Source organism: Selaginella moellendorffii, unplaced genomic scaffold, assembly GCF_000143415.4.
Source record: "Selaginella moellendorffii unplaced genomic scaffold, v1.0 SELMOscaffold_5, whole genome shotgun sequence".
In the NCBI taxonomy this organism is placed as follows: domain Eukaryota; kingdom Viridiplantae; phylum Streptophyta; class Lycopodiopsida; order Selaginellales; family Selaginellaceae; genus Selaginella; species Selaginella moellendorffii.
In genome coordinates, this window is record NW_003314266.1 from 1,510,503 (window position 1) to 1,535,682 (window position 25,180).

The following is a 25,180-nucleotide window of genomic DNA, read 5'->3' on the forward strand; positions in this document are numbered from 1 at the left end:
ACTCAACACTAGATTGAGGATAAAATTTATAATAGTCACAAAGAATTGGCATAATATAGGTGATAATCCTCATGATTATAAACATTCTAGTTTTGACCTTCAAAAGATAATATTCTTAAATATATACTCACCTTCACACTTACTCTGATTGAGGCCGAGGGCTGGTTGCCATTGTTTTTGTAAAATTTTTGTGGATGTTTGCATTGGCCAATCAGAGATTAGCATAACTTGAGAAAAAGAAGAGAAATGCAACACATTGACTCAAGGCAATTCACAGTGGAGAGAGTGTTACTTTGGTGGGAGTTTTGGCAGCTGAGAGATCTTGCAAGAAGAGGACACTGGATTTGGAGCTTGTTGTCCAATCTATGTCCTGTGGGGAAAAAGACGATACAGCTGTAATGGCTGATCTGAATTCTCTTTATGTGGATGGTGTTCAAGCTGAGGCAAGTCTAGGTGTTTTGGATGGCAGCAAGCATGGGCAAGAGTGAGGCCCGGGGATGCTAGGTGTGGCAAATCACATTTACTTTCACATTTACAACAATCTTATAGTGATATGGTGTTATTTGAAGTACTTGTTGTAAAGTTAATATGATTTCATGTTGCAATATTTGTTCTGCAAGTGAAAAAGTCCAAATTCAAGAACTTACACTAAACCAAATTAAGTTTTGGACTAGGTTTTAATAGCCTTGTAGGGGAGTGGGGCATGCTGACTCTGTCACTAACCTGATGCTGGTCTTCTGTTGGAAAGGTGGATTATGAGGCAGAGATTAGTGTTTGTGATTGGAAGGCAAGCAAGAGAGGTAAGAAACGCTCATCATATCTCGAGATCCAGATCACAGGACACACCAGTAAGTATTTTTTAAGATGTTAAGATAACTTAATTTTCTTGATGGATAGTTGCATTGAAGTTGCATGTGTTCACTGCAATCAAAGAAATAAAAACATTGAGAAAACAATGAAATCAAAATACACTCTTTCTGAGTCAAAAGTAAATTTTTTTCTCACACACCATTTTGGTAATTTCTCTAGGTTTGTTGCTTATAACATTGGTTATGCTGGATGTAAGCTGTGTCGAGTTTGTAGTAGCTACTTTGCTGTGAGAAAATCGTGTCAAGATAGGAACCATGCAAGGTTTTTGAGAGTTTATATCTAAAGTGTTTATGCTTGTAGACGAGTTTTATCATTGCTTGAACACTAAATAGTAACTTGCTAAGTGTTATGTTTCACTCTCTCTACTAAAGCTCTGTCTTGGCTATATAAGTAATGGATCAGTTTTGTGGAAGCAAAGATAACTCAAGAGATCCCAAGCATTTGCATGGGAAGGAAAAAATACACCTCAAAGGTATATGCTAATGGATAGATACTAATTACAAAACCATCCAGAATTTGCTAGAGGAATTTTTAACCATGTCCTGGCATTTGCTAACCAAGAGGAACTAGAATGATATGAGCTATCAATTCTCTAGCTTGACACATCCAAAACGACAAGCTATGCTTTGAAATTTTGAGAAGGCTCAACTACATGGAGTAAAGAAAACTTGAAGGGGCAGGAAGCAAGTTTTGGAAATTTAGAGAGGAAGAGAGATTCAACCTGGAAGAGGTGTTAAACCTTAGACTTTGTCAACAGCCTAATTTTAAGCCTTTTTGTTAATAAAGTTTACTCAATTATAGGTTGCAATGCTTGAAGTTACACGATGGAATATACCCCGCGCCCTTAGGTAGCTAGGGTTAGCGAACAAGGACGGAGGTTTATCATTTAGATGAAGCGCGTGTTTGTGGACTTGGACGACACTCTTGTCTTCTACAACGAACACGGCCGATTCCAAGTCGATGGGGACACAGAAGGTCCGTACGAGCTTGCTCATGCAGCTAAAGAGTTTCTACTGGCGCTGAGAGCCATCCCAGAGGTGGAGCTGGCCTTCTTCAGCGGTGGGCCGAGCCACAGGAACGTCGGGCTGGTGAGCCAGATTGTCGACGAGGTCTTTAGCAGCAGTACCGAGATACCCGGGGTCTTTTCCCAGCACCACCTTGTGCCGGGAGATCCTCCCAAGAAGCGCCTCGCGGGCCTCGTCCAGGGAATGGACGTGGACGAGGCCATTGTCGTGGATGATACGGCCTACTACTATGCGGCCGCGGGGGAGGAGAGGAACTTCGTCTCGGTGTATTCGTGCCACTGCCCGAGCCACAAGCACTTTGCTGGCAAGGTTTTCAAGGCACGCCGGGACAACAATCTGGTCCGCGCCTTGGGGATCATCCTTTGGTCCCTGGACATCTGCAGCGCCGAGGGATGTACGCTGGGTGAGGCCCTCAGCGCGGTGCAGTGGGACTCGTCGGGCCGCTATCGTCACAAGGAGACCAATTCCAAGCGGGTCTACGACCGTGGCCTCGAGGCAATGAGGCGCTTCAATCCGGAGCTCCAGCTGCTGGACGAGGAAGGGCTGGGGATTCATCCGTGGTCGTCCCGGCTCCTGGAGCTGCTCAACCACGACGAGGACTCGCATTTCAACGGCACCAGCTTCTTCGAGCCGCACCAGGTCGCCAACATCCTCTGCACGCTCTACTCGTCGGTGGATGCTCATCACGGCGAGACTGGCGAGGCTGCTGGTGTAGAACTCGTTGAGGTGGAGATTGCATGGGCTCAAGGCAGCAAAGAGTATGGGAGGCTACCAGCTGGGATGCCCGCAGAGGTGATCGTCGCCACACTAGATCACATGTTCCCTGTGGAGTCATCTGGTGTGCTCACCGACAAGCATGGAGCCGAGGTGGCCAAGGACGAGCGACTGGATGCTGCTCGAGGCTACAGATATACGGTGGCCAGGGTCTCAGTCTTCTGAAGTTCCTATCAGCAAGCGACTTCTTTGTGTCTCTGAAAATAATACAAAGCATACCTCATTTGAAACAAAGGAGCCATCCACCTTGCCATCTTCCTGTAAGATTTAGCACCATTTCCTTGAGTGACTGACTGGTAAGAAGGAGAAACAAGACAAGCAACTTATCAGAATGAACTGCTAACGTCAGCTAACGAGAGCTTGACTGCAGCTAGGCAATTGCCAAAAGTATACAAACCACCAATATGATTTCGTTAACCATTTAGTTATGCATTTGGACTCGTTGCATCAATTGTTGTGCACCGATGAAGAGTGAATCTACTGCAAGAACTACCAATACCTGCATTCACAACACACACAAAATAAAAAAGATCTTTACATAGAACTTGCCAAGCTTACCAATCGACCAAACATTACAGCTCTATAGCCAAATCCCTCCTTAGCAGCTGCTCGACGTTGAACATCAGTCCATCTGGTGGAAATGATCTCTCATGAACACTACAGTAAACTATTGCTTCCTTTCATACCCCAAAAATTCGGAGATACCACCGATCCCGGCGAGCTTCAAAGCCTGGGGACCTTCTCGTTCGAATTCCTGAAAAGAAAAGAGCTCGCAAGTGTCTACCAAAAGATCAGAATATACGGCTCTATACCCCTTCTTCTACGGCATCGAAGCCTCCACTCAGCCAGAAAATGTTCCTATAGCCAGCTTTATACATTTGCTCGCAAGCTGCAAGGGATCTGCAGAAACAAAATAATCAGCTCAAACTATGGAGGACAAAGAGCTTACCTCAGTCCCTTTTGACAAGCGACAATTACGTTGGCACTCTTGGGGACTGTTGCTACCAGGTCGGGCATGAATCTCCTGCATAGATTTAGTTTTCGCAAATGAAGTCGAAGAAGAAAGAAAGTCTCACTTACTCATTGTATTTCATAAGAGCCAAGCCGCTCCACCACCCTCCTACAATGTTTTGATCCACAGCTTAGCAAACTTGAGCTTTGGCATGGATCAAACTTCTTTACCCATTGCAAAAGTGGAGAGTTTTTTCAGTAGCGCGCCAGGATCCATGTTTTTGTCACTGTCGTAGACAGGAATCCAGACGCTTCCTTTCACCCAAGCCTGGAGAAAAATCAAAAACACGATGACGACTTTAGAACAGGGAAGATTGCGAGATGAAAGCGAACCATAAAAACCACCTTACTTCTTTCACTCGATGGCCGAACATCTAACAATGTGTACTTGGAGAGCTGGACGGCATAGCCGGCTTCTTTGGGCGACAAGGCCTTGATCTTTCCATCTCTCACCTTTCCAAAGCAAAGCATTCCATGAGAAATGGGAATAAATAAGAAAACAAAAAAGCTTTTCTCTACCTGCGCTTCCCATCGCTTCTGCGCTGCCGAGAGTTCCTTCATTTGCTCCACTTCAGTGGAACAGCGGACTTGGAGCTGGAAAGAAGTGAATGCTGAATTTTTCGGAGAATGGGGCGTTCTACCTAGGTCTTCTATGATCATATACTGACCTGACATGGATTTCCTCTCATCCGATTCATGGACACGCGATGGATCTTCGCTCCATCCAGTAATCTGGGGCCTCCAATTCCCAATGTCGCCACTGGAGAAGCTACCAATCCCCCAAACGCCATAGCTGCGCTTGTTAATCATCCATCCTCTTGCTCCCCTCTTCCCTCTCGCGAGCTATCCACAAAAATCCCAAAAAAAATGCCACGTGGCAGCATCGCTTTATCGTCTTTTACAGCCATCTCAACCGTTGGGGATGGGTTGAAATCGACGGCCCGGGGCGAGCTAGGGTTCTTCGCAGTCGACGACAATGCTCCGAATGCGCATGGCGGCGTTCGTCGCCGGGTTCGCCACGGCGGCCGCGATCGGCATGTACATGGTCCAGAAGGACGTGCAAACGAGTCACCGGATCCTTGTCGAGCAGGTAATCCCCCTTTTCCTTGCTGCATTGATCGATTTCTTGAAATTTCGCCGCCGCCAGGCCCAGAACTACTACAAGGAGCTGGATTCTCGGCTCTCGAGACTGGAAGAACACAAGTGAGGTATGATCTAGCTCCGAGGGAGGAAGAATGCGGTGTTCTTTTGGGAAAAACGAGCTAAACTATCCATCCTTCTCCTCTATGAGATTGGTGGCTGAAATAGCTCGTAGAACAAAGAAAGCTTTCTTTGAGGTGATCTATCAGCTTGTCTTCCTTGTTCTAGAGTGGAAGTTTCATGTTAAACTGCGCCTCAACATCCATAGAGTCTTGCTTGGTCTGCGATGATGATAGCTAATATCTTCAAGCTCAACAGGACAGAGCTTGGATCGATAAGATCCCAGCATGGTGATTACCCCGCTGAGCTGAGCAGCTTGTTCGATTCGATCGATTAGAGTTTTTTCTTCGTACCTTTGTTGAGAGATCCTACCGCGTTGATGATTGAAACTAGAAATCAAGCTCAACAGGACTGAGATTTTTTGTGCTGACAAAATAATCTGAGCGGCCTTTCTCTTCGTTTTGTTTTTCCAGCTTCCAGCGATCCAGCGAGTCGGTTCGTTTCAAGGAAGGCAATCGAAATCTTCGACCAAACCATTGTAAATTTATTTGCTCACAAAATAAAGGATAAAGAAGGATTTAGGGTTTAAGGGTTTAGGGTTCTTCCCAAAGGGGAAAGGAAGATTTAGGGTTTAAGGGGTTTAGGGTTCTTCCCTTCGTGATCCGGCACAATGCGGCACCGGGTGGATCACCGGAAGCTCGGCCGAACGGCCGAGCATCGATGGGCAATGCTCAGGTACGCGCCTTGTTCTCTCTCGCATTCGCATCGCATGACGCGGCTGTGGATTCGATCTCTACACAGGACGATGGTCTCGCAGCTGATCGAGCACGAGAGAATCGAGACGACCCTAGCGAAGGTAAATTTCTTGGAGGAATGCTAGCGTTTGAGCTTGCTCTTCCAGGCAAAGGAGGTGAGAAGATTAGCGGACAAGATGATCACGCTCGGGAAAGCGGTGAGTGGAAAGAATGATTCTTCCTTGTCATTCGAGACTGATTTTTTCGAGCAATTCAGGGAACGCTCTCTGCGATTCGAAGAGCCGGCGCGGTGCTACGCACAGACGAGACCGTCCACAAAGTTTTCTACAAGCTTGCTCCTCGCTATGCGTAAAAGTTTCTCCAACTCGATCTTTAAGTTTTTTCTCTCTCGCGAAAGCTAGCACTAAGATCTTCTCTTTTTCTTTTCCATCTTGTAGAGATCGACATGGTGGCTACACAAGAGTCGTCCAAACTCGCCACAGACTAGGAGATAAATCGATGATGGCTTTCTTAGAGTGAGCAATGGTCGATTGTTCTTCCAGAGTGGTATTGATCTGGCCTTGGTTTCTTCCAGATTTATTGATAGACCCGGAGAACTAAGGCCTCCAAAGCCACCGGCAACTCCACCACCTCCTCGAGAACCAATTTTGCCGTGGATCAAGTCGAAGCTAGCTCGCATAACTCTACCTCCAGGACTCACTCGAGCGCAAAAGCCACCCTGGGAAGGCACTCACCAGATCAAGCGAAAAGTCCGCAGTAGAAGGCCTACGAAGAAGGACAAGGCCAGGGCCGCCAGGGCCGATGCCGATGCCGCCAGAGCCAAGTTAAACGAAGCCAAAGCTCTAGCCGAAGAAAAAGAGGAAGCCTCTTCACAAAGTTCTCGAGACGAACAGCCCCAGCCAAAGCCAAGCTCAAGTTCAAGCTCATCGAAAGAGGAACAATAAGTCGCGTGAAAACACCGAGACTCGTAAGTTTTTGGAAAACAGGTACGTTTTTGTCAAGAAGCTCTTCAGGACAAAGAAATTCAAGAACTATAGTTACCAGATAATCGGAAGAGCTAGCTGAGACTCAGAAGATCCACCGCCTGTTGAAGTAGCCTTCTCTCTTGGCGTTGTAGAAGGCGCAGCATCCAACCGAATAAACCACGATTAGGAACACGAGCACCACCAGGTTGACGATGGCGACTTTGTGCCAGTCGCGCTTGATGTTGGCCAGCAGCCCCGCTCGGCAAGAGTTGCAGTCGAAGCAAAGCTCGTTCTGGTTGTTGCTCCACGTCGAGCAGTCTGGATCTTCGCCGATGAAAACGTTGGACGACGATTCTTCTTCGTCTTCCTCGCTGGAAGAAGAATCGTAGTTGTACTGCTGGCTCACGTTCCAGAGTGTCGCGTTCTCGTAGCTGTATCCGCACGATATTGGAGGCTTGCAGCAGCCCGACTGCGAGGAAAGAGGAAAAGTTGCATAGGAGAACCCTGGAAAAGAGTAAGTACCTCAAGCGGCGAGAGCAAAGCGTTTTGAAAGGACTCCGAGTCGTGGAACCTGTTCATGCCTCGGCAGACGTTTGAGTCCTGGAGGCAGCTCTTGATCTTCCTCCAGTTGCTTGTGCTGCTAACTTTGCTTTGCAGCCAGGCCGAGTAGTCTCCCAACCGGTACTCGGAGAAGCCAGTGCCGGCCACGGCGTGGCTGGCACCACGGTTGGAGACGAGGAACGTAAACACTGTGAAGAACACGAGCAGAAGGATGAGTAGCAGCATGAGAAAGAGGTAGATCCACAGCAGCCACGAGACCCTGTAGCAGGAGCCGAGAAATCCCACGAGGGATATCACCAGGATGATAGCACCAATGCTGATGGTTGGCTGCTGGAGAAAGTGCATGCAGTCCGAGTCCCTGTTCGTGGCCAGCCATATACCGATGACGATGATCGGGATGCTAAGCACCACCGTGACAAAGTTGAGAGTTCCCATCACCAGATTGCTGAGCTTCATGCTGGAGGATATCTCTGTCACAGTTCCCGACTCGTCAATACCACCAAATGGAAAGAAAGAAAGAAGTTGCAGGAGAGTCTACCACCGGCATATATAAATACTAGACTTGCTCGCAGATGGCTTCCTGGCTTCCAGGGAAGGCCAACGGCTTCCGCGCGGTTTTGTGTAACCACGCCTATACAATGGTGTCGAAGGTTCAGTGCTGGATCAAAGTCGTTTCTTCCTGCCCGGCTTGTGGGGATTGTTTCTCTTCTACTGAGCCAAAGAAGAAGAGAAGAAATCCCCACAGCCAAAAAGCGGCTGCCAGGAAGTAGATTGAGGTCAGGATCAAAGCGGTCGACCTCCAATTGTGTAGCTTATCCTGTACGTGTAAGGTTTGCAGTGAGAAAGGCACAGAAAAAATTAGAGTTAACTGACCTCCACTAATCCGACAAGAGGGGAGGAAGGGACGTCCCCAAGAACATGTATTAAGACAGTCGAAGTTGCCATAGCTAACGCTCGCAGTTCTTGAGGCACACTTTGTAGATTTAACTGATTGACAGGGCCCTGCAAGAACACAAGAAAGTGTTGACATAGTGAAGAAAGCACGCAAAATACCTGTGTCGCGAAAAGAAATAGCTCTGCTACAGCGAATAAGAAAATAAACAAAACCACGTTTCTCGACGAGAAGGCGAGCATGCATCCAACTCCTCCAAGGATAGTTGATAGCGCAAGGAGCTGCGATCAAACCGGTGCTACGTAAGAAACTGCCAATCGAGTTTGGCTATATACCTTGAATCCGTTCCGTATGGAAGATCCAATGAAATCGAGTACGGCACCTCCCGCAAAAGTACCGATAACTCCACACAGCATGGTAACCCCACCAAAAATTAGATCCGCGCTTTTCTGCGAAACCAAAACATCAAAGTCCGAAATGATAACACAAGCACCAACAAACCATCTGATAGATCGCTTCACCAGCTTTTGGACCCCAGTACGAATAGGCGCCTAACACAAAATTGAACGCGATATACCCTGAAAGTAAAAGAATGTACGCATGAGTTGGAAAGTAGGATCCATGGAAAACGGTACCTAGAACATTGATCATATAAACTTTGTTTTGGAAAAGATCTCTGAAGTCATAAAGGACGCCTTTCAATTTTGAAAGACCAGGTCTTTTAGCTGATCTGCAAGAAATAGGACAAGAATTTAGAATGCTCATATAATTGATATCAATGGCTCACCGTTCACTATTCTCCATCGTGGACTGCTCCTCGTCTATTAATGTATACAAATCTAAACGCGAAGTTGAGCACAAAAGACGACAAGGCACGCACGTACCGTCATTAGAGTTCGACATAAGATTGATAGGAGCGGAAACAAATCCAAACACCGCAAAGGGGAGCATGATCAAAGCCTCCAGGAAAAAGGCTGCCCTCCAATGCAACAAGGATCCAACCTGAAAGTACTGTAAGAACATGTTCCTATACGAGACTCCAGGACAACATACCACACCCCCAAACACGTAGCCCAATGCCACTCCAACCGGCATGCACATGTAAAAGTACGAAAGCCATCTACTTTTCTGCATCAACCGGTGCTTAGAAACATCATCACAAAACTTATAAATCTTACTTGTTCGGGGGGAGCATAATCGTCAATGAATGGAGCTGCGAGGCTGACGAACGAAGCTTCTCCCACTCCAACAAGCCTGCATTGAGCCAGCAAGAGTGGTCAGCCAAGCAGGACCGAAATAGCGAATTACTTACAGTCTAAAAGATGCGATCGACCAAAATCCCACAGAGAAACCGCAACCAGCAGTGGCAAACGTCCAGACCGAAAGGCCAACTCCGATTAGCCGGAAAGGATTGCAGCTGCAGGTCAATAACCAGTAAGTTCGAGAGAAAAGAAAGAAAAGGAAATCTATCACGAAAACTTACCTTTTCGTTAGCTCGGCGAAAATCGGAGACGCGACCAGGAGTCCTCCCATGAAAGCCGACGACAAAACACCATCTTGGAAATTCGAGAGCTTAAACTCACCCCTGAAAAGAAGCTCAAACGCATGAGTAAACTCCAACGAGGAACTCGTGTTCCTTTGCTTCTCACGTACTGTATCCCAGATCCATGCGAGCAAGCCTCGTTTGCGCGGCAAGTATGGTTCCCAGGAGCGCCATTCACGCCATTGCTCGCGATCACGCCGCGGTCAACGTAGTTGAGGAGATTGATGACACAGAAGAGAACGAGCAACCTGGAAGGTAGAAATTTCGCAATCGCAATCGCGCAATGCGTAATCTCACCTCATTGGAGTGAACCATTGGGGCTGCTGCTGCGCTTCTATCGCCATCGCCAGAGCTCTAGCTCTCTCCTCTTAAATAATAAGAGATGGATTTGCCCTAGCCCTAGAACAGAGCTTTAAGGGGCAGGGAAATGCTGAAAGTGGTCGCCTTTCCTCTGCGGCTTGGGCGGCGATGGGCATTCCAGGTTCTTCCCTCTCCGATCGTCCAAGAATCTGGCGGCATCCCTGCCGGATCCAGCACCTGGGACACGGTGCGCGAGCTCGGCGATCGCATCATCGCCACGCCCCGGCTCTCGGATCGCATTGACATCTTTGTGCGCTTCGCGGAGGACCAGGTAGGGTCTCGATTCTCCTCGCATTTTGGCTAGAATTTGCGGCCTCCATTCCGGCAGATGCAACGGAAGTGGCAGGATCTCGCGGCGGCGCGCCCTGGAACCATCCGGAGCAAAATCCACAGGTGCTTCTTCCCGAGAGAGCTCGTTTGATTCTTTTTCTTGTAAGCTTGATGGATTGTCACTTGTCACAGGCGTGGATGGTGCTGATGGTTGCGTTTACCTCTCTATCTACAGACAAGGAATGAAGCTCCTGGCGAAGCTCGAGCCCTCGGAGCAATTTTTCAAGGCGATTCCTCCGGATGCTACCAAGATCAACATCATCCATCCTTCGAGGTACGCATTGCTCGCGTGAAGAAAAGTATGGATGGACATTATAAATAGAATTTTTTCTTTCTTTGAAAGTTTTCTTTCTTCGAGAGTTTTTCCTTCTTTTTCTTTCTTCGAGGCTTGTTTCTAAGATGGAATTGTGATGTTTCAGCTTGAATTCACGTCTTGCGAGGCGCAGGCTGCGACATCTAGCTATAAGGTCTGTGCTTTTCCTTGTCCGAGAGAATTGTTTTTTGACACTTTGGAGATGCAGCGGGACTGCTTTTCACAGGAGACTGCTCTATGGTTCGCTCGCGTTGCTTCCTTTCTCTTCGCTCTTCGCGGTTAGCTTTACTTCTCAACTTTTGCCAGAGTTTCTTGTTTCTAAAGCGTGAGTTGTGGATAGATTGTACCCTTCCCAAACGTTGTCATACTCTGGAACTTCTTCCGAGTCCATGCTCACTGGCGAGCTCTTCAAGTAAGTTTTTTGCGCGTTAAACAGCAAAGCAATTCACATTTTCTACAGGGTAGCAGAAGGCTGCAAGCTCTGGTGACCGAGGAGGAGAAGGCATCGCAGAACAAAACCAATGCTTGGGTTAGTTCTTCCTCCTCGTTTCATCTGGGTTTTGATTCAAGTTTGTTCGTGGCTCCAGGAATTTACACCCTCCGAGAAGCTCGAGAAGCTCGTGGATCGTGCCAATTCATCGAGCGCCGAGGCCCTGAGCAACGAGAAGATCGAAGCGATTTGCAAGGAATTTTGTCTGGAGACCACGGACGTGACGAAATGGAGGGATCACACAAGCAAAATGCTCAAGCTCGCGTGGGTCTAGAAAGAAAATTTTTGCGGACGTAGCAGCCATGTCACTAGCGTTTGGCCACGCTGGATTTTGAGGTGGCAGTTTCAATACGGCCTGAAATGAGATCGCAAAGTTGGTTGGTTGCGTTGCGAATTGGAATGGTTTTCTAGGGTAGGGTTTTGCGCCACGGATGGATGGCGATGCCCGGCGCCAGGCGAGAGAAGATGATCGCGCGATGATCGTCGCGCGGACGAGGCGCTGTTTTGTGAGATTCTTCCCGCATTTTCGTTCTTCTTGCTTTGGCAGATTCTCTTGACGGGTTTCTTGGCAGTGACGGTGTTCTTGGAGAAGATTTCTTGCCTGGGCACGAGATTTCGTAGGATATTGGTGAGATTCTCTGTTTCTTTGGCCTTGAGCTACATTGGAAGCGTTCTTTGCTTTGCAGCAATGGCAGAAGGAGCACGCTATTGCTTCATTGTGAGATGGCTCGATCCGACGAGTGCTCTGATTTGGAAGTACCAGTTTTTCTACAACACCGCGGATTCTTCCATTGAAATGGTGGGCATGGATGTGTTCACGCTTTTGTTTCTCTTGACATCTTCTTGTTGTCCAGTATGATATTAAGAACCAAAAGATTTTTCTCAAGCGAGTTAGCCATCCGGAGATCCGGTTGGAGCATTTGTATATCGGTGGTACTTTTGTCTTGTATTCTAGGCAGCTTGTAGTCGAGGATTATGGTGACGATTTTACTCGCAAGGAGCTCTCAAATCTGCAAGAAACGTATGCTATTTCCTTTGTTTTTTTATTCATTCTTGTGCACTTCTGGTTATGTTTCATCCGTGCAGGACCATAGCCGTGATAAAGCCTGATGCAATCGACAATGTGGGAAAGATTATAGACATAATATACAGCAATGGATTCCTTGTAAAGCAAATGAGGATGTGTAAGTTATCATCCCAGCAAGCGGCCCAGTTTTATAAAGCACACGCTGGGAAACATTTTTTCGGGTAAGATTTTTCTTCTACAACATCTACAACCATTTCATTTTTGTGTCTTTCTCTTTCTTTTCAGTCACATTACAAGCCACATGTCAAGTGGCCCTTGTGTTGCTCTAGAACTTGTCGCGGAGGACGCAATCAGTAAATGGAGGCTTCTTCTTGGTGAGATGGCTGTGTTCGTTAGAAGTGTTTGTGAGGAACGTTAAGCTTATTCTAAAGCCGGGTTTTCAATAGACAGGTCCTACAGACAGCGTTGAAGCAAAGGTAAAAGCTCCCAGTTCTATCCGTGCGGAGTTTGGCAGCGACGAGACTAGAAACGCGTGCCATGGATCTGATTCTCCTTCTGCAGCAAAGCAGGTGTGAGCCTCGACTGAACTCCAGCATTGCTGATCAGTGTTTGTGGCCTTTCAGGAGTCAGACTTCTTTTTCAAGGACAAAAGCTTGGGATTTTGCGCAAAGCTGAAACATTGTACCTTATGCTTGATCAAGCCTCATGCTGTTTTTGACGGTAATCGACTCTTATCTCGATTCACAAAAGCTAACCTTGACGCTGGGACTACAGGCTTTGCTGGAATCATCATCGACGCCATTCTCAAGAGATTCGTCATCACAGCCATGGAACTCGTCACATTTGGCCGTCCTAGCGCCTTGGACTTTTACGAGCTCTACAACGGTGTTTGCTCCGACTATCATGTAAGTATTCTTGCCTTCGACTTAATGACGAGCGCGTCCTTTTGCATGCAGGCAATGGCACAGGAGCTGTCTGTAGGTCCGTTCATTGCAATGGAAGTATGTTACGAAAGCGGTGATGACAACCCCGTGAACGATTTTCGAGACTTTTGTGGGCCTCCTGATGCTGCAATGTGTAAGGCTTTAAGACCGAGTACGCTCCGAGCGCAGTATGGTATTAACAAGGTAAGTAAAACGATCTTACAGTGCGATCTTCTCGGTTTCCTGGCTAACTTGTTCTTATCAACCAGGTGAAAAACGCTATACACTGCACAGATCTTCCAGAGGACGGAGTCACAGAGTGCACGTACGTGTTCACGCACAAGTTCAATCCCACACAGGAAGCAACCGTGTACAAGAACCACAACCTGAGATAAGTAGAGTTAAGAGTCTTCTAACACGAAGCTAGATAGTTTGAAGACGGTCTTGGAATTCTCGTAGGGGGCGTAGAACCATCCGTCTATGGAGTAAATATTTGCAAGCAAATCGTAAGCTGATGTTTTCAGTGGATCTAACTCGAGTACAGATCGAGCAGCGCTTGCTCCTCGCTGGAGATCGCTGTAACTTCGGCAGGCTCCCAGGAAGCACGTCCACTCCAGAGCTTCCGGGACGAAAGGCATGTTTGCTATGAGATCTCTTGCGTAGCTCAAGTGGCCGGATCGTCCCAGGAGATCGATCACGCAGCAGTAGTGCTGCTTCGTCGGCTCCAACTTGAAATCGAGCTGCATGGACACGAAGCTCGCGATTCCATCGCGGACTTTCCCGGCGTGGCTGCAAGAGATGAGTCCTGAGATGAAAGTTACATCGTCTGGAGCTTCGACTAGCTTCACAAACTTGAAAATTTCGAGAGCTTCCAAGGCATGACCGTTCTGGGCATGCGCTCCCAGCATCGAGTTCCATGAGAGTATGGACTTCTCGGGCATTTGCTCGAAGAATCTTCTAACCAATGGGACATTCCCAGCCAGAGAATATGCCGAGAGAAGGATGTTCCATGACACGAGGTTCCTCCGCGGCATCACGTGAAACACCTCCATTGCATGCTCAAGATGCCCGTTCTGGGAATATCCCGTGAGAATAGAGTTCCACGAGACGATGCTGTGATGGGGCATCTTATCAAATATACGCTTTGCTTCGCTTATGTAACCACTAGCGGCATATGCCGCCAACATTGTTGTCCAGGAAAACACGTCAGCGGCATCTTGGAATCTCTCGAACAAGACACTGGCATTTTCCAGATGCCCAGCTTGGGTATATCCCAAAAGCATCGCGTTGAAAGATACGTTGTTTTGCTCCGGCATCCCATCAAAAACGCGTTTCGAGTTCTCTAGATTCCCGCAACGGGAATATACTCCCACCATGGCATTCCACGCCACAGAATCCCTCTCGGGCATCTTTTCAAACAGTGCCTTAGCCCCAAGGATATGCCCTGCTTGGGCATATGCTGCGAGCATCGTTGTCCACGAGACTAGATTCCGTTGAGGCATCCGCCAGAATATCCCCGCGGCACTCTCCACGTTGGCATTTTGGGCGTGCGCATCCAGAAGTGCATTCCACGCCACTATGTCGTGCTGAGGCATATTCGCAAAGAAGTGCTGTAATTTGAGTATTTGCCCAGTGTAGGCAAATGCAGTGATTAGGGCTGTCCACGAAGCAAGCGTCCAGTAGGGCATTGCAAAGAACAAACGCTCGGCAGCTTCACATCGACTAGATCTAGCGTAGATAGATAGCACCAAATTTAAAGAAACTAGATTCGGAGCTTCGATTTCTCGCGCGATCGCCATCGCCCTCTCCAAATCCCCAATCTGGGCATAAGCAGCTAGCATCGTATTGCACGCAACCGCGCTTCGCAGTGGGATCCGATCGAAGAGGGCCTGGGCTTCATCGAGGTCGCCGGCGCGGGCGTAGATCGAGATCATGATCGCCCACGAGTAGATATTGTTTTGGAGCGCTTGATCATCGAAGACCTTGCGGGCATCTGCCACGCTGCCGCATCGGGCATACATTTGGATTAGGCTATTGCGCAGCAGCACCGAATCGCACTGCCAGGATGGAATCTGGGCATGGAGCTGGATCGCCACCGACAGAGCCTGGCATGTCTGGATTTGCTCGAGGTAAGTGTTCATGGAGCCATTCAATGCCTAGGGGTCAAGCGCTCGAATCCCGGGACAACCGGCGAGAGCGAGACACGTACACGTACACACGCCCAGGTCCCACGTTCGAATCCGGGCCACTTCTTCTAGGCTATGGCTATGGCTACCGCCAAGCATTGGGGTCCTCCTCCTCTTCTTGGCGCGCTCGCGGCCGCGATGGATCTCTTCACCAAATCCTAACGACGCTCCTCCGGGACGATCCCACTGCTCCGCCAATTCGAGGCAAGTTCTTCCAGATCTCTCACCAGGAGAAAGAGGGCTTTGTCCCAGCGGTGAGTGTTAGTTCTTCGCTTTCTCCCGAGGAAATGTTGCTAGAAATCTGAGAGATTTCGTCACGGATTCTTGTAGCAGCAGAGAAGAAAGCGAGAGAGAGCCATGATTCCGGGCCTCGCGCAACTGGGTCCAAGGAGACGAAGCAATCGCCAGCAGCAGCAGCAACAGGAGCTCGAGCAGCAACAAATAAATTCGCAAGAACATCGTTCCAGGCACTACCACCACCACCACTACCACCACCATCACCACCACCAGCATCATCACAGCAGACCAAGGGCCTCTACACGATTCCAGGTTCGTTCTTTCTCTCGATTCTTTCTTTTCTTTTCTTTGTTTCCACTTGATATTAACTTGGAGCTTCTTTTCCAGCATGGTGTTCTTGATCCACCCTCGCAAGGAACTAACACCACCACCAGCGAGACGGCCTCGTCCAGCCGCCCAGTGGAGCCTTTGTACTCTCAAACACACTCACACGACCGACTCTTTCGTGCCAGGCTACCATTTTTACTCCAAAGACGCTCCGAGAGCGAGGCTCACAGGGCAGCTCTCGAGGCTCGCGGCCGTTTGGACGAGCGATTGCGAGAAGCTACATTCTTGGGCAGAAGGTAAATCACACTTTCGTGTTTTCCTGATGCTCAAAACATTTTTTTTTCTTCGACTTACGTGATTTCCTGATGCTCAAAACTTGGTTTTTCTTCGTCCAGGAATCCCGAGAATTCGCTGCCAAGGCTGGCGCAGTACTACTTCAACGCTCTCTTCTCGGACGAGGACGAGGAGAGCCTCGTCTGGGAGGACGAGCGCGAGTGGGAGGCGAGCTTGACCGAGTGGCTGGCGGGGAGAGTGTCCGGGTTTCGAGAATCCTGGCAGCCCGAGTGGATGAACGACTTGCCGGCGTCGCCGATCCAGGGGCTGAGCAAGGCGGCAGTGAACGCTCTTCCCAGGGAGATTTACGGCCAGAAGCGATCCAGCAAGTGGAGATCGAGCAGCAAAGGTCCGGAGGAAGAACAGGTGGATTGCTCCGTGTGCCTGGAGCAGTTCTTGGCGGGACAGACTTTGCTGTGCTTGCCATGCAAGCACAAGTTCCACCCGGCTTGCCTCACGCCATGGCTGGAGCAGCACGAGCAGTGCCCGTATTGCAGAGCTCACATCCACAGCAGTAGCAGCGGCGCGGGAGGATCGAGCAAAGGTGGTGACGAGTTTGAGGATGATAATCTCTTGGCTTGGCTGGAAGCGTTCGAGACTGGAATGTCGAGGATGAGGTTCACTCCCAATGGCAGCACCCGGTAGTCCAGCGAAAGCTTGTATATACTTTACATTGGAAAAATTCCAAGTGATTTGATGCTATGATAAGGATTTCTTGGACAGTTTCGCGTATGATATCGATTTCTTTGACAAACTCCACGTAAACTTACACGTTCTTGTGGAAGTTAGACAAAGATTTGATACAGGGTTTATTACGTAGTGTTTCTGTCAATGCCATCGTCAAAAAAGTTTGAGTTTGTGACTACGTTTGTGTCAAGTTGCTTGTCAACCTTTTTCCTCCTGCGAGCTTCGAATTCCTCGAAACCATCCATCTGAGTACATGATCCAGCATTAGAGCCTGGCTTTCCAGAGAAAATTGAATTACCCGATGAAGATCTTCCACAGTGATGGGATTGCCGTGAAGCGACAGAGTTTGCAAGGCGCTACAGCTCTTCAAAAGGGAGCTCGGCAGCTGATTCCACAAGAAGAAAAAACGAGTTTTGGAAAGGAAAAATGGTGAAACGAGTACTCAACTTGAGAGATTTTGTTCTCCGCGAGTACCAGCGTTTTGAGATGGCTTAGATTGCTCAGTGACTGTGGCAGCTGCTCGATCCTATTTCCTGAAAGAACAGAAAGAAAGCTCTCAAGACTATCAATTTCTTTTGTTGTTACGTACCACTTGCTTGGATTTCTTCGAGCGAGAAACAGCTGCCTATGGATTCTGGGAGGACTTTCACCTGGTTTTGGCTGATATCGAGAATAACCAGCTAGAGGAGATAAAAGAAAACGCTTGTAAGTTCCCATGCAAAGGATGTAATGTGACAAGCTTACGTTTCGTAGGCTTCCCATGGAGCTCGGCAAAGAGGACAAGTGATTGCTTGCAATAGACAAGCGTTCCAATCGCACCAAAAGCCCAACTGTGTGTGCAAACGGATGAAGAACGAAAAAGAAAAGAGAGAAAAGAACACTCACTCTCGTCCGGGAGCTCGGATAATTGGTTTGAATCAAGAGCGAGCGTTTTGAGCGACGTGAGCTTGACGAAAGTTGAAGGGAGCCTTGTCAAGCTGTTTTCTACAAGGATCTTCAGGTGTAATTGGAACAAATACAATGAAATGCAAGGAGAGAAAAAAAAAAGAAAGCAGAACGAAAGGAAAACGAAGGTGAAAGTTACCAGTCTTTGGAGATTGTGGAGGGAGTCGATGCTAAGCGGGAGCTCACCTGGAATAATGTACCATCATATAAGTTGGAAGATAGAAAAATGAATCATTCGCAAAGGAAGAAGGAATGACGATGGTGGAGCTTGGAAGACAGAAAAAAAACCGGAAACAAGGAAGTAAGAAACGAACCTATCTTATTGCAAGACGCATCCAGAGTCCTGACCACCTTGGCGATCTCGAAGACTTCGCTCGGGATTGACTGACCCAAAAAAGGAGAAACAAATGAGTAAAGTCATACCAAGAGTCCTCGACATCAAATCGACCCGATAAGAAATGGATCAAAAACCTTCAAACGCGAATCTCGAAGGCCCACAATTCCCGTCGCCTTCCATTTGACTGCCCGCTTTCGAATAGCGCCTTTGCTCGAGCAGCAGCCCATCTAAGCCTAGCGGGAAAAAAAAAAACACTTCAACTCTCTCCTCGCGAGAAAGCTCAAAGAAGAAGCAAAAGACCCTCCAATACTTTTTCCCCTCTTTGCCGAGTCAATCAGCTATAGCACACACGCCGTACACACGCAAAATCGTACGGTAACTCCTCGTGAATATGTTGTCTTTGACAGGGACGCTTTTATAGCATCGCGTTGATCCATGGGGGACCAAGCTTGACGAAGAAATTCTCTGGGGAGAATTAGCACTGTGAAAACTGCTAAAGCCGAGGAGGAGACCTTTCTAAAACTTTAAAACTCGTGGTCACGGCCGAATATTGTTGACAAACCTTCCAGCTCGTCATTTAAAGTCCCAACAAGCGAGAGCTTGTTCTTTGTGCGTCCTCCTGTGTAGTCTCCTTTCTTTCATGGACATGGCTAGAGTGGCGCTCTTGGGTGTTGCTTTAATGCTCATCGTCGGTAAGTCTCGAAGCGATCATCTATTTGGGTGATCCATTCTGATTGTTTCTTGATGGTCTCAAGGGATTTGCGAGGGAAACGAGTGGTGCATTGCAAACTCGAGCATTCGCAGCTATGCGTTTGAAGTGGCTCTCAACGAAACATGTCTGAAGGTCGACTGCTCGGCCATAAGTGAAGGAGGGGAGTGTTTCTCCCCAAACACACTCCCCTGGCATGCATCATACGCCTTTAATCTCTACTTCCAAAATAATGGGAGGACTCTGGCTGCTTGCCACGCTCTTGGAATGATTGTCCAAGAATACCCAGGTGAAACATTACATATCCTCACTCCTTTGCATATAATATCAATCTTTTCGTCTTTCAGTTCCTCCAAGTGCCAGCTATTGCCACTTTGCAAATGCCAGCATTTCTTGATCTGCCCACTTATTATATTTTGGAGTATATTTTGTCATATGCTTGCTATCCAAACGCTTCAGTTTTTGGAGGACTTCCTATCTTGAAAGAAAACTCCAATAGTATAATACTTAATTCTCCCCCAACTAGTAACTAAAAGCATATTTGTTATAGGTTGGTAAATATTTAAATTAGAGTAGTAAACAAAAATAAATTATTTTAAAATTTTATCAATTAATATTTGTTATCAATTGGGTTTTCATGAATGAAAAATTTGCTATGCATTGCATGTAGCAATGTTTGGTTTGCTTAATAGTAGTGTTATATTTACTTATTAATCCAACTGATCAAATAAAAGTTTAAAATTATAAATATATTTATAATTTATAAACAAAAGATTAATATTATTGCATATAAACCATTAGATGGTAGAATAAAAAAGAATATACAAGAAAGTGTTTAAGAAAGTTTATAAATTATAACCATATTTACAAATTATACTAATCTAAATGAATAAGGTAGAATATCTAAGCATATTCTAGGTATATCCACTACCATACCAATTTGCTTAAGCAAACCAAAAATAACTAACAATCTTAAAATACTTCTTTGTAAAATAATTCCTTTAGCTAAATTTCTTATGAACAAAGTTTTAAAAAAACATAAGATAATTAAAAAAAATTTATTTATTTATATGTGAAGCATTATCATACATAATAAAAATTTTACATTATAATATTTAATATATAATTTTTAAATTCTGGGTTTTATTTATTTTATTTTGAGGGAAGTGAGGTTGAATAATTAAAAAAAATTAATTAATGATATCTACATTGTTATTGTTAAACAAGTGGTCCCTAATATCTTACAAAACTTGTACTTTTTTCCAAGTTAGTTATTTATTATAATTATTTAATTTTGTCATGGTTTATTCATTTTTATTTTATATTTATTCTATATGGGTGGCGCTGCAGAGTCATGCCAGGACTCAAAGTATTATCATTTTCGAAGGCTAATAGATATTATAAATAAAAAACTATTTCAGAGAAGATATGTATTTAATAATATGAATATTAATAATTGATAAAATATAAAAATTTATTTTAATAAAATTAAAGTAATAAATTATTTAGATAATTATAAAAAACATAAATTTTATGATATAAAAAAAATTATAGATCAAATCAATTTAAAATATTAATAAGTATATTTACATTATAAATATGTATTACAGCTGAGCATATTAATTTTTAATTCCAAAATAAAAACAAAATATAAATGCATGGAATATGAAAATTGAATACAAGCTGGGCTTCTTCCACCAGGGAATGTTCTCATTCCTCATAATGTCTAACACTAGAGTTGGGGACATACCACTCTTGCACCCGAAGTGCTCGCCAGAAGCTGCCAAAGCTGTAACACATAGATGCAAGGAAGCTGTGTATAGCATGGACAACCAAGGATTTCTCTATGGGGAGCTTCTGTTTACTAATGTAGCCATCTCAAAGGCCAAAAGTGGAGGCTACATTAGTATGCTAGTGGGATTCTCACAAGCCAGGCTTGTGGAGAGTAGTAATATCTACTGTTCCAAGGAGTGGTCTCATTTGGAGAGCATGCTCAAGGTTTTGCTAACCAAAGGACAACAAAGATGGATAAATGATCCTTATATGTTATACAAAGCACTATTTCTCACTTGATTTAACCTTGTTCTTTTACACTAGATCAAGGCACCTCGAGATCACCGTCAAAGGCTTCAAGCACTGTTATTCCTACTTGCCTTCACGGAGTCTAGGGAGGCAATGGCAAAGGAGGAGCCAGGTACTGCAGTGGAATCACTGAGAAGATGTTTGAAGCGTCCACCCCCAACAATGAATTGCCTTTTGACAGTGCCACCATCGTGAATGCAATGCCAGTGTTCTTGGCCAATGTTGGTTCCATGAAGTTGTAATTACTTTTTATGTCGTAAAAGCGATCCTTGGTGTTTGGCCCTTGTCCCACCAAACCATTTACCTATGGATGATAAACACTTGTGAAAGTATAGTATATCCCAACTGAGATGTTAAAACATAAAATGCCTCAATCATAAATGCAAGACCATTATCAGCTTTAGACAGGATTGTTGAAATACCACTTGATTAAGGAAGAAGCACCCAACAGTAGTTGCAGACAGACTAGCAAAAGCATTAACTCCACCTAGTGAGTCAAATAGTCAAAAACAATAATAATATACTTATTGCTAGTGGTTGACTATGGAAAAAGTCACATTAAATCAAACACCACTAACTCAAACGAATGGAAAATGACAATTGGCTCCAATTGTTCTTCTATAATATGAAAGGGAGCTACACATATACTAGATAATATCAAGTTATATCTTTGGCCAATAGAAAAATCTACGCAACTTCTCAGTCATATAACGATGTCCCATATACCCGTCTAGAAAAAGGAGAATCATGGTAAATATAAAGAAAGCATGGAATAAAAATTGAAAACACCATTAGCTGTAAATAATCATCAGGATCCGTCCCCACAAAATAAAGAAGGTTGTTTTTAAGGTGATATTGAGAATATAAATGGTAAAATGATAAGTCATTAGCATGTGATGCAAGATTCTTCAACCCATTATGAAATCTTCAAATTCATACTTCAACCTTTAGAGTTTCACGAACCTCGTCAAGAAAAGGTAAATCTTACTCTGCACCTTGTGGACAATAAACATCAAACATAGCAACTACCAATGGCATGGAATTCTTGTTCAAAAAATCTACAGATGCTAAAATAATAGGCTCATAAAAAATATGAGAAAAGAGCAAAAAAGGAAAAGGAGTTTGAGATAGGGTGTTAACATTAGCCATAAAACCCCCTTAGACAATGAACAACCTCAAAATTATATATCTAAAGCTTCAAAGCAGTATAATTAACCAAATTCTTCTGCTTCAATAATGAAGTAACTAAAACATGATTACTTTATAGTATTATCCAAGAACCTTGTACATATATATAAAGTTTCTCAAAACCCCAAACTACTACTAAACACTCATCTCTTGTATAGTAATTCACCTCTATTGGTTGTAATGTATGGCTAATTTATGTAATGGAATGGTGTTGACCAAGTGCTTTCTTGCATCAACACACCTCCAAAACCAATATCAAAAACATTTACGCAGTATCAAAAACATCCACCATTATTTGAAAGAATTCCCTTTAGACAGGATTGCTAGAACACCACTCAAGTGATAAGGAAGTATCTAATAGTAGTTGCAGATACACTAGTAAGAGCACCAACTTCCACCCAATGAGTCAAGTAATTAAAAGCAATAATGATAAACTCATTACTAGTAGTCCACTATGGAAAAGACTTCATTAGATTAAATGCCACCAATTCAAATAAATAGGAAACTACAATTGACTCTAATTATCCTTTCATAGCATAAGAGGAGTATTACGAGTTTGGCACCAAACACAACTACACACATACCAAATAATATCACATCATATCTTTGACCAATAAAATGACCTGAGAAGCTTCTTGATCATACAATATATCCCATAGACCCACCTAGAATAGGAGAATCATTGTAGGCATACAAAAAGTGTAAAATAAAGATTGAAGGCACCATCAACTATAAATGATCATTAGAATCTGTCCCCACAAAATAAAGAAGACTATTCTCAAGAGGATATTGAGAATGTAAATACCAAAATAGCAAGTCATTAGCAAATGATGTTGGATTCTCAAACCCATCGTGAAGTCTTCGAATCTATAGCTCAATCTTTTGAACCTCATAATCCTCATCAAGAGAAGGTAAATTTTATTTTGCACCTTATGAACATTGAATATCAAGTATAATAATTGCCAATAACACAAAATCCTTGTCCAAAAAATTCATAGATACTAAAACAATAAACTTATTAAAAACATGAGAAGAGAGTGAAGAAAGAAGAAGAGCTTGAGAAAGGGCATTAGCATCAACTATAGGACTCCTAGGGCAATGAACAACATCAAAATTATATATCTAAAACTTCAAAAACCTACTAACTAAGTTCTTTCGCTTCAATAATGAAGTAACTATAACATGATCACTTTTTAGTAATATTCGAGAACTAGATATGGATCTCAAAAAGTTATTAACAACTCCTTCAGTTTTGGCATATTCTAACTACACTTGATTAATTTATAGACTAGATGAAAGGCGATATTGACAACTTCAACAATGTTCACAATGGTGTAATATAATCAAAAAGATGATCAACAAAATGGCTGAGATATTGCACCTTGCCTAAGAAGCATTGAATATCATTCACACACTTTAGAGTTTAGCCATAAACTTTTCAAGATTAACTTACAAGCTTTTATGAAAAATATGGTACCTAAGATAAGTTGTATCCTTAGACCCAAATACACACTTTGACCACTTTAATTTTAAACCAGCTTTCTACAGTCGATCCAACACCTTATAAACATCACAAATATTTTTTTTTCACATCCCTTCTAAGTGGATCAAAACATCATTAATGAAGTCAATAATCACCTTCAATATATTATAAAAAACCTTATCCATCATCTACTAAAAAGTTGCTAAAACATTCTTTAAACTGAATGGCATCATCAAGAAATCATACAAATCAAATGGTGTACCTTATTTTATGACAAAGTGTAGCGCATGTGATCATAGGATGAGATTTGAATATACTGTCACCGTGGATCCTTGGAACCTTGGGGGATAAATGAGGATAAAATAGCCACTAAGGGCTCTCTCATCAAGCAATTGCCCCTTTTCCAGTTGGCTTAAGGGGAGAGAGATAAGGTGCGTTACACAAAGCCTGATGGGTGTATTGATTTCTACATCAACTATCATCTGTTAAATAAAGTGATTATCTTAGATGTGTACACTCTTCTTTACACTACTAATCTTTTAGATCGTCTAAGGAGAAGTTATTGGATCTTGCCTCTGGGTATTTGCAACTATTAATGGCTGAAGAGAATATTCCCAAGACTACTTTTGATTCACATGCCTAAGGACTATAACTTTTGAATGACACCCTTTTATAACATCTCCTTGATGTTTGCATATAAAATCTTAACCTCTTTTGGTGATTGACGACAAATAAAAACCTTGATTAGGTGAGCATCCCTAATGTGTTACAATTTTTGCCCCAGACAACAAGTCAAATTTGAAAAGATTGGCATACTCCTTCATGAGCCAGTCAACCACTGCAACATAGAGATCCTCAAAGGGATCTGAAAAAGGAATAAAGGAACAAGACAAATAAGAGGAAGTAATGGGGAGACAAAAGTGAAAGTACAAGTAATAGCAAAGAGAAGAAGAGTAACAAAAGTGAGAGGAATGGAAAAAATATAAAGAAGTATAAAACATAAAAAAAAAGCTTCAAAGTTATACTTGGCATGATTACGTTGCTACAAATTTATACAAAAAATAAGGCAAAAAGCTTGATTTGGCACCACAACTAATACTCAAAATCAAAATTGCTCATATGCACAATTAAGTCCATCTCATCCCGTGCATATGTGCATGTATGGCTATTGTTATAAAGGATGAAAACTGATTCTGTTGCACAATGCAAATATAGACAGTAACGTGTGGTAACAAACTAAGCAATAAAAAATAAACTTAAGTCTATATTAACCAATATGGAAAGAATAATAAAAAACCTTTTATTATAAAAACTAGCTTGGAAAGTAAACACTTGATGAATTGATATTGAGTGAACTTCTTTATGCTACTCCCGAAAGAAGGATGGAAGGTCATTAGAGGGGACTTATTCACACAATGACCCCCCATTACTTGTGCGACTCTGTTTTCTGGAAGCATCTTGGTGTCTAGACCTTCCACTGTAGGAACACAAGTAAGACATTGACACCAAAGTCTTTTCACCTAAGAAATGAAGGATATCAATCTAGAAAATACTAATAAAACTAATACATATGATCAAACCCATCACACTTTAATAGTGAATATTGCGACCATAACCACATCCTCAC

At 44.2% G+C, this 25,180-nt stretch overlaps 10 protein-coding genes and 1 long non-coding RNA gene across 15 annotated transcripts; 6 read left to right on the top strand and 5 right to left on the bottom strand.

Moving 5' to 3' along the window:
- Positions 1-3,014: 3,014 nt before the first annotated feature.
- Positions 3,015-4,534, bottom strand: LOC9658786 (rhodanese-like domain-containing protein 11, chloroplastic). Its single transcript, XM_002965105.2, has 10 exons — positions 4,349-4,534; positions 4,200-4,274; positions 4,026-4,133; positions 3,852-3,948; positions 3,750-3,789; positions 3,619-3,693; positions 3,482-3,569; positions 3,356-3,423; positions 3,228-3,300; positions 3,015-3,168 (listed from the first exon to the last, which is right to left on the bottom strand). Exons 1-10 carry the CDS (start codon positions 4,469-4,471, stop codon positions 3,091-3,093), a joined length of 825 nt encoding a protein of 274 aa, XP_002965151.2. The 5' UTR covers positions 4,472-4,534; the 3' UTR covers positions 3,015-3,090.
- Positions 4,535-4,623: 89 nt separating this feature from the next.
- On the top strand, positions 4,624-5,469 carry LOC112344572. The gene is made up of 3 exons (XR_002991741.1): positions 4,624-4,770; positions 4,828-4,888; positions 5,354-5,469. It is a non-coding gene; the product is annotated as an uncharacterized LOC112344572 (long non-coding RNA).
- An 18-nt stretch (positions 5,470-5,487) lies between these two features.
- LOC112344571 (50S ribosomal protein L17-like) lies at positions 5,488-6,790 on the top strand. Of its 2 annotated transcripts, XM_024669521.1 has the most exons (7): positions 5,488-5,615; positions 5,682-5,736; positions 5,782-5,832; positions 5,892-5,983; positions 6,073-6,150; positions 6,210-6,621; positions 6,680-6,790. In XM_024669521.1, exons 1-6 carry the CDS (start codon positions 5,551-5,553, stop codon positions 6,577-6,579), a joined length of 711 nt encoding a protein of 236 aa, XP_024525289.1. In that variant the 5' UTR covers positions 5,488-5,550; the 3' UTR covers positions 6,580-6,621; positions 6,680-6,790. The 2 variants fall into 2 exon arrangements, with proteins under 2 accessions (XP_024525289.1, XP_024525288.1); XM_024669520.1 differs by having other exon boundaries at positions 5,489-5,615; positions 6,210-6,683.
- Positions 6,608-7,672, bottom strand: LOC9659943 (tetraspanin-8). The gene is made up of 2 exons (XM_024669518.1): positions 7,123-7,672; positions 6,608-7,069 (listed from the first exon to the last, which is right to left on the bottom strand). Exons 1-2 carry the CDS (start codon positions 7,615-7,617, stop codon positions 6,704-6,706), a joined length of 861 nt encoding a protein of 286 aa, XP_024525286.1. The 5' UTR covers positions 7,618-7,672; the 3' UTR covers positions 6,608-6,703.
- On the bottom strand, positions 7,670-9,995 carry LOC9659944 (probable sphingolipid transporter spinster homolog 2). Of its 2 annotated transcripts, none has more exons than XM_002965107.2 (14): positions 9,894-9,995; positions 9,707-9,844; positions 9,537-9,638; positions 9,366-9,470; positions 9,232-9,307; positions 9,107-9,181; positions 8,938-9,055; positions 8,841-8,874; positions 8,689-8,783; positions 8,555-8,631; positions 8,389-8,502; positions 8,215-8,334; positions 8,035-8,163; positions 7,670-7,978 (listed from the first exon to the last, which is right to left on the bottom strand). In XM_002965107.2, exons 1-14 carry the CDS (start codon positions 9,938-9,940, stop codon positions 7,814-7,816), a joined length of 1,395 nt encoding a protein of 464 aa, XP_002965153.2. In that variant the 5' UTR covers positions 9,941-9,995; the 3' UTR covers positions 7,670-7,813. The 2 variants fall into 2 exon arrangements, with proteins under 2 accessions (XP_002965153.2, XP_024525282.1); XM_024669514.1 differs by having other exon boundaries at positions 8,841-8,892.
- LOC112344570 lies at positions 9,989-11,478 on the top strand. The gene is made up of 8 exons (XM_024669519.1): positions 9,989-10,227; positions 10,285-10,349; positions 10,462-10,560; positions 10,706-10,753; positions 10,808-10,877; positions 10,940-11,011; positions 11,060-11,128; positions 11,187-11,478. The coding sequence occupies exons 1-8, from the start codon at positions 10,024-10,026 to the stop codon at positions 11,361-11,363; spliced, it is 804 nt and encodes a 267-aa protein (XP_024525287.1). The 5' UTR covers positions 9,989-10,023; the 3' UTR covers positions 11,364-11,478.
- A 4-nt stretch (positions 11,479-11,482) lies between these two features.
- On the top strand, positions 11,483-13,572 carry LOC9659945 (nucleoside diphosphate kinase 7). Of its 3 annotated transcripts, none has more exons than XM_024669516.1 (10): positions 11,483-11,595; positions 11,662-11,717; positions 11,776-11,888; positions 11,944-12,110; positions 12,176-12,337; positions 12,402-12,490; positions 12,567-12,685; positions 12,740-13,021; positions 13,073-13,243; positions 13,309-13,572. In XM_024669516.1, exons 3-10 carry the CDS (start codon positions 11,778-11,780, stop codon positions 13,432-13,434), a joined length of 1,227 nt encoding a protein of 408 aa, XP_024525284.1. In that variant the 5' UTR covers positions 11,483-11,595; positions 11,662-11,717; positions 11,776-11,777; the 3' UTR covers positions 13,435-13,572. The 3 variants fall into 3 exon arrangements, with proteins under 3 accessions (XP_024525284.1, XP_024525285.1, XP_024525283.1); XM_024669517.1 differs by having other exon boundaries at positions 12,740-12,836; positions 12,891-13,243; XM_024669515.1 differs by having other exon boundaries at positions 12,740-13,243.
- LOC112344623 (pentatricopeptide repeat-containing protein At4g02750-like) lies at positions 13,441-15,060 on the bottom strand. Its single transcript, XM_024669709.1, has 3 exons — positions 14,459-15,060; positions 13,769-14,278; positions 13,441-13,621 (listed from the first exon to the last, which is right to left on the bottom strand). Exons 1-3 carry the CDS (start codon positions 15,058-15,060, stop codon positions 13,441-13,443), a joined length of 1,293 nt encoding a protein of 430 aa, XP_024525477.1.
- A 44-nt stretch (positions 15,061-15,104) lies between these two features.
- LOC112344624 lies at positions 15,105-16,824 on the top strand. The gene is made up of 4 exons (XM_024669710.1): positions 15,105-15,479; positions 15,556-15,774; positions 15,850-16,085; positions 16,185-16,824. The coding sequence occupies exons 1-4, from the start codon at positions 15,105-15,107 to the stop codon at positions 16,765-16,767; spliced, it is 1,413 nt and encodes a 470-aa protein (XP_024525478.1). The 3' UTR covers positions 16,768-16,824.
- Positions 16,825-16,833: 9 nt separating this feature from the next.
- On the bottom strand, positions 16,834-18,402 carry LOC9658788 (plant intracellular Ras-group-related LRR protein 7). The gene is made up of 9 exons (XM_002965108.2): positions 18,226-18,402; positions 18,069-18,138; positions 17,894-17,940; positions 17,695-17,803; positions 17,554-17,639; positions 17,399-17,489; positions 17,257-17,342; positions 17,108-17,194; positions 16,834-17,054 (listed from the first exon to the last, which is right to left on the bottom strand). Exons 1-9 carry the CDS (start codon positions 18,316-18,318, stop codon positions 16,935-16,937), a joined length of 789 nt encoding a protein of 262 aa, XP_002965154.1. The 5' UTR covers positions 18,319-18,402; the 3' UTR covers positions 16,834-16,934.
- Positions 18,403-18,737: 335 nt separating this feature from the next.
- LOC9659946 (glucan endo-1,3-beta-glucosidase) lies at positions 18,738-19,299 on the top strand. Its single transcript, XM_002964764.2, has 3 exons — positions 18,738-18,783; positions 18,847-19,089; positions 19,148-19,299. Exons 1-3 carry the CDS (start codon positions 18,738-18,740, stop codon positions 19,195-19,197), a joined length of 339 nt encoding a protein of 112 aa, XP_002964810.1. The 3' UTR covers positions 19,198-19,299.
- The last annotated feature ends 5,881 nt before the right edge of the window (positions 19,300-25,180 follow it).

Excerpts from the sequence above, each read along its gene's own strand:
- LOC9658786 (XM_002965105.2), bottom strand. The coding sequence starts at position 4,471 with ATGGCGTTTGGGGGATTGGTAGCTTCTCCAGTGGCGACATTGGGAATT. Across the intron at positions 3,949-4,025 it reads CATCGAGTGAAAGAAGTAAG|GCTTGGGTGAAAGGAAGCGT; the intron begins GTGGTTTTTATG and ends ATTTTTCTCCAG. Across the intron at positions 3,424-3,481 it reads TCGATGCCGTAGAAGAAGGG|GAATTCGAACGAGAAGGTCC; the intron begins GTATAGAGCCGT and ends TTTTCTTTTCAG.
- LOC112344571 (XM_024669521.1), top strand. The coding sequence starts at position 5,551 with ATGCGGCACCGGGTGGATCACCGGAAGCTCGGCCGAACGGCCGAGCAT. Across the intron at positions 5,616-5,681 it reads CATCGATGGGCAATGCTCAG|GACGATGGTCTCGCAGCTGA; the intron begins GTACGCGCCTTG and ends ATCTCTACACAG. Across the intron at positions 5,984-6,072 it reads AAGCTTGCTCCTCGCTATGC|AGATCGACATGGTGGCTACA; the intron begins GTAAAAGTTTCT and ends TCCATCTTGTAG.
- LOC9659943 (XM_024669518.1), bottom strand. The coding sequence starts at position 7,617 with ATGAAGCTCAGCAATCTGGTGATGGGAACTCTCAACTTTGTCACGGTG. Across the intron at positions 7,070-7,122 it reads CTTTGCTCTCGCCGCTTGAG|TCGGGCTGCTGCAAGCCTCC; the intron begins GTACTTACTCTT and ends CTTTCCTCGCAG.
- LOC9659944 (XM_024669514.1), bottom strand. The coding sequence starts at position 9,940 with ATGGCGATAGAAGCGCAGCAGCAGCCCCAATGGTTCACTCCAATGAG. Across the intron at positions 8,893-8,937 it reads TATGTCGAACTCTAATGACG|ATTTGTATACATTAATAGAC; the intron begins GTACGTGCGTGC and ends CTTCGCGTTTAG. Across the intron at positions 8,335-8,388 it reads CCATACGGAACGGATTCAAG|CTCCTTGCGCTATCAACTAT; the intron begins GTATATAGCCAA and ends GTTTGATCGCAG.
- LOC112344570 (XM_024669519.1), top strand. The coding sequence starts at position 10,024 with ATGCTGAAAGTGGTCGCCTTTCCTCTGCGGCTTGGGCGGCGATGGGCA. Across the intron at positions 10,878-10,939 it reads CTTTCTCTTCGCTCTTCGCG|ATTGTACCCTTCCCAAACGT; the intron begins GTTAGCTTTACT and ends AGTTGTGGATAG. Across the intron at positions 11,012-11,059 it reads CTCACTGGCGAGCTCTTCAA|GGTAGCAGAAGGCTGCAAGC; the intron begins GTAAGTTTTTTG and ends CATTTTCTACAG.
- LOC9659945 (XM_024669515.1), top strand. The coding sequence starts at position 11,778 with ATGGCAGAAGGAGCACGCTATTGCTTCATTGTGAGATGGCTCGATCCG. Across the intron at positions 11,889-11,943 it reads CGGATTCTTCCATTGAAATG|TATGATATTAAGAACCAAAA; the intron begins GTGGGCATGGAT and ends CTTGTTGTCCAG. Across the intron at positions 12,338-12,401 it reads GCTGGGAAACATTTTTTCGG|TCACATTACAAGCCACATGT; the intron begins GTAAGATTTTTC and ends CTTTCTTTTCAG.
- LOC112344623 (XM_024669709.1), bottom strand. The coding sequence starts at position 15,060 with ATGTATGCCCGATGCGGCAGCGTGGCAGATGCCCGCAAGGTCTTCGAT. Across the intron at positions 14,279-14,458 it reads ATCCTTGGGGCTAAGGCACT|TGTCTTGTTCGAGAGATTCC; the intron begins GTTTGAAAAGAT and ends GGAAAATGCCAG. Across the intron at positions 13,622-13,768 it reads TCCATGCAGCTCGATTTCAA|TTACAGCGATCTCCAGCGAG; the intron begins GTTGGAGCCGAC and ends AGCCTGCCGAAG.
- LOC112344624 (XM_024669710.1), top strand. The coding sequence starts at position 15,105 with ATGGAATCTGGGCATGGAGCTGGATCGCCACCGACAGAGCCTGGCATG. Across the intron at positions 15,775-15,849 it reads GGGCCTCTACACGATTCCAG|CATGGTGTTCTTGATCCACC; the intron begins GTTCGTTCTTTC and ends CTTCTTTTCCAG. Across the intron at positions 16,086-16,184 it reads GCTACATTCTTGGGCAGAAG|GAATCCCGAGAATTCGCTGC; the intron begins GTAAATCACACT and ends TTCTTCGTCCAG.
- LOC9658788 (XM_002965108.2), bottom strand. The coding sequence starts at position 18,318 with ATGGGCTGCTGCTCGAGCAAAGGCGCTATTCGAAAGCGGGCAGTCAAA. Across the intron at positions 17,490-17,553 it reads CCATGGGAAGCCTACGAAAC|CTGGTTATTCTCGATATCAG; the intron begins GTAAGCTTGTCA and ends TATCTCCTCTAG. Across the intron at positions 17,343-17,398 it reads CGAAGAAATCCAAGCAAGTG|GAAATAGGATCGAGCAGCTG; the intron begins GTACGTAACAAC and ends CTGTTCTTTCAG.
- LOC9659946 (XM_002964764.2), top strand. The coding sequence starts at position 18,738 with ATGGCTAGAGTGGCGCTCTTGGGTGTTGCTTTAATGCTCATCGTCG. Across the intron at positions 18,784-18,846 it reads TGCTTTAATGCTCATCGTCG|GGATTTGCGAGGGAAACGAG; the intron begins GTAAGTCTCGAA and ends GATGGTCTCAAG. Across the intron at positions 19,090-19,147 it reads GATTGTCCAAGAATACCCAG|TTCCTCCAAGTGCCAGCTAT; the intron begins GTGAAACATTAC and ends TTCGTCTTTCAG.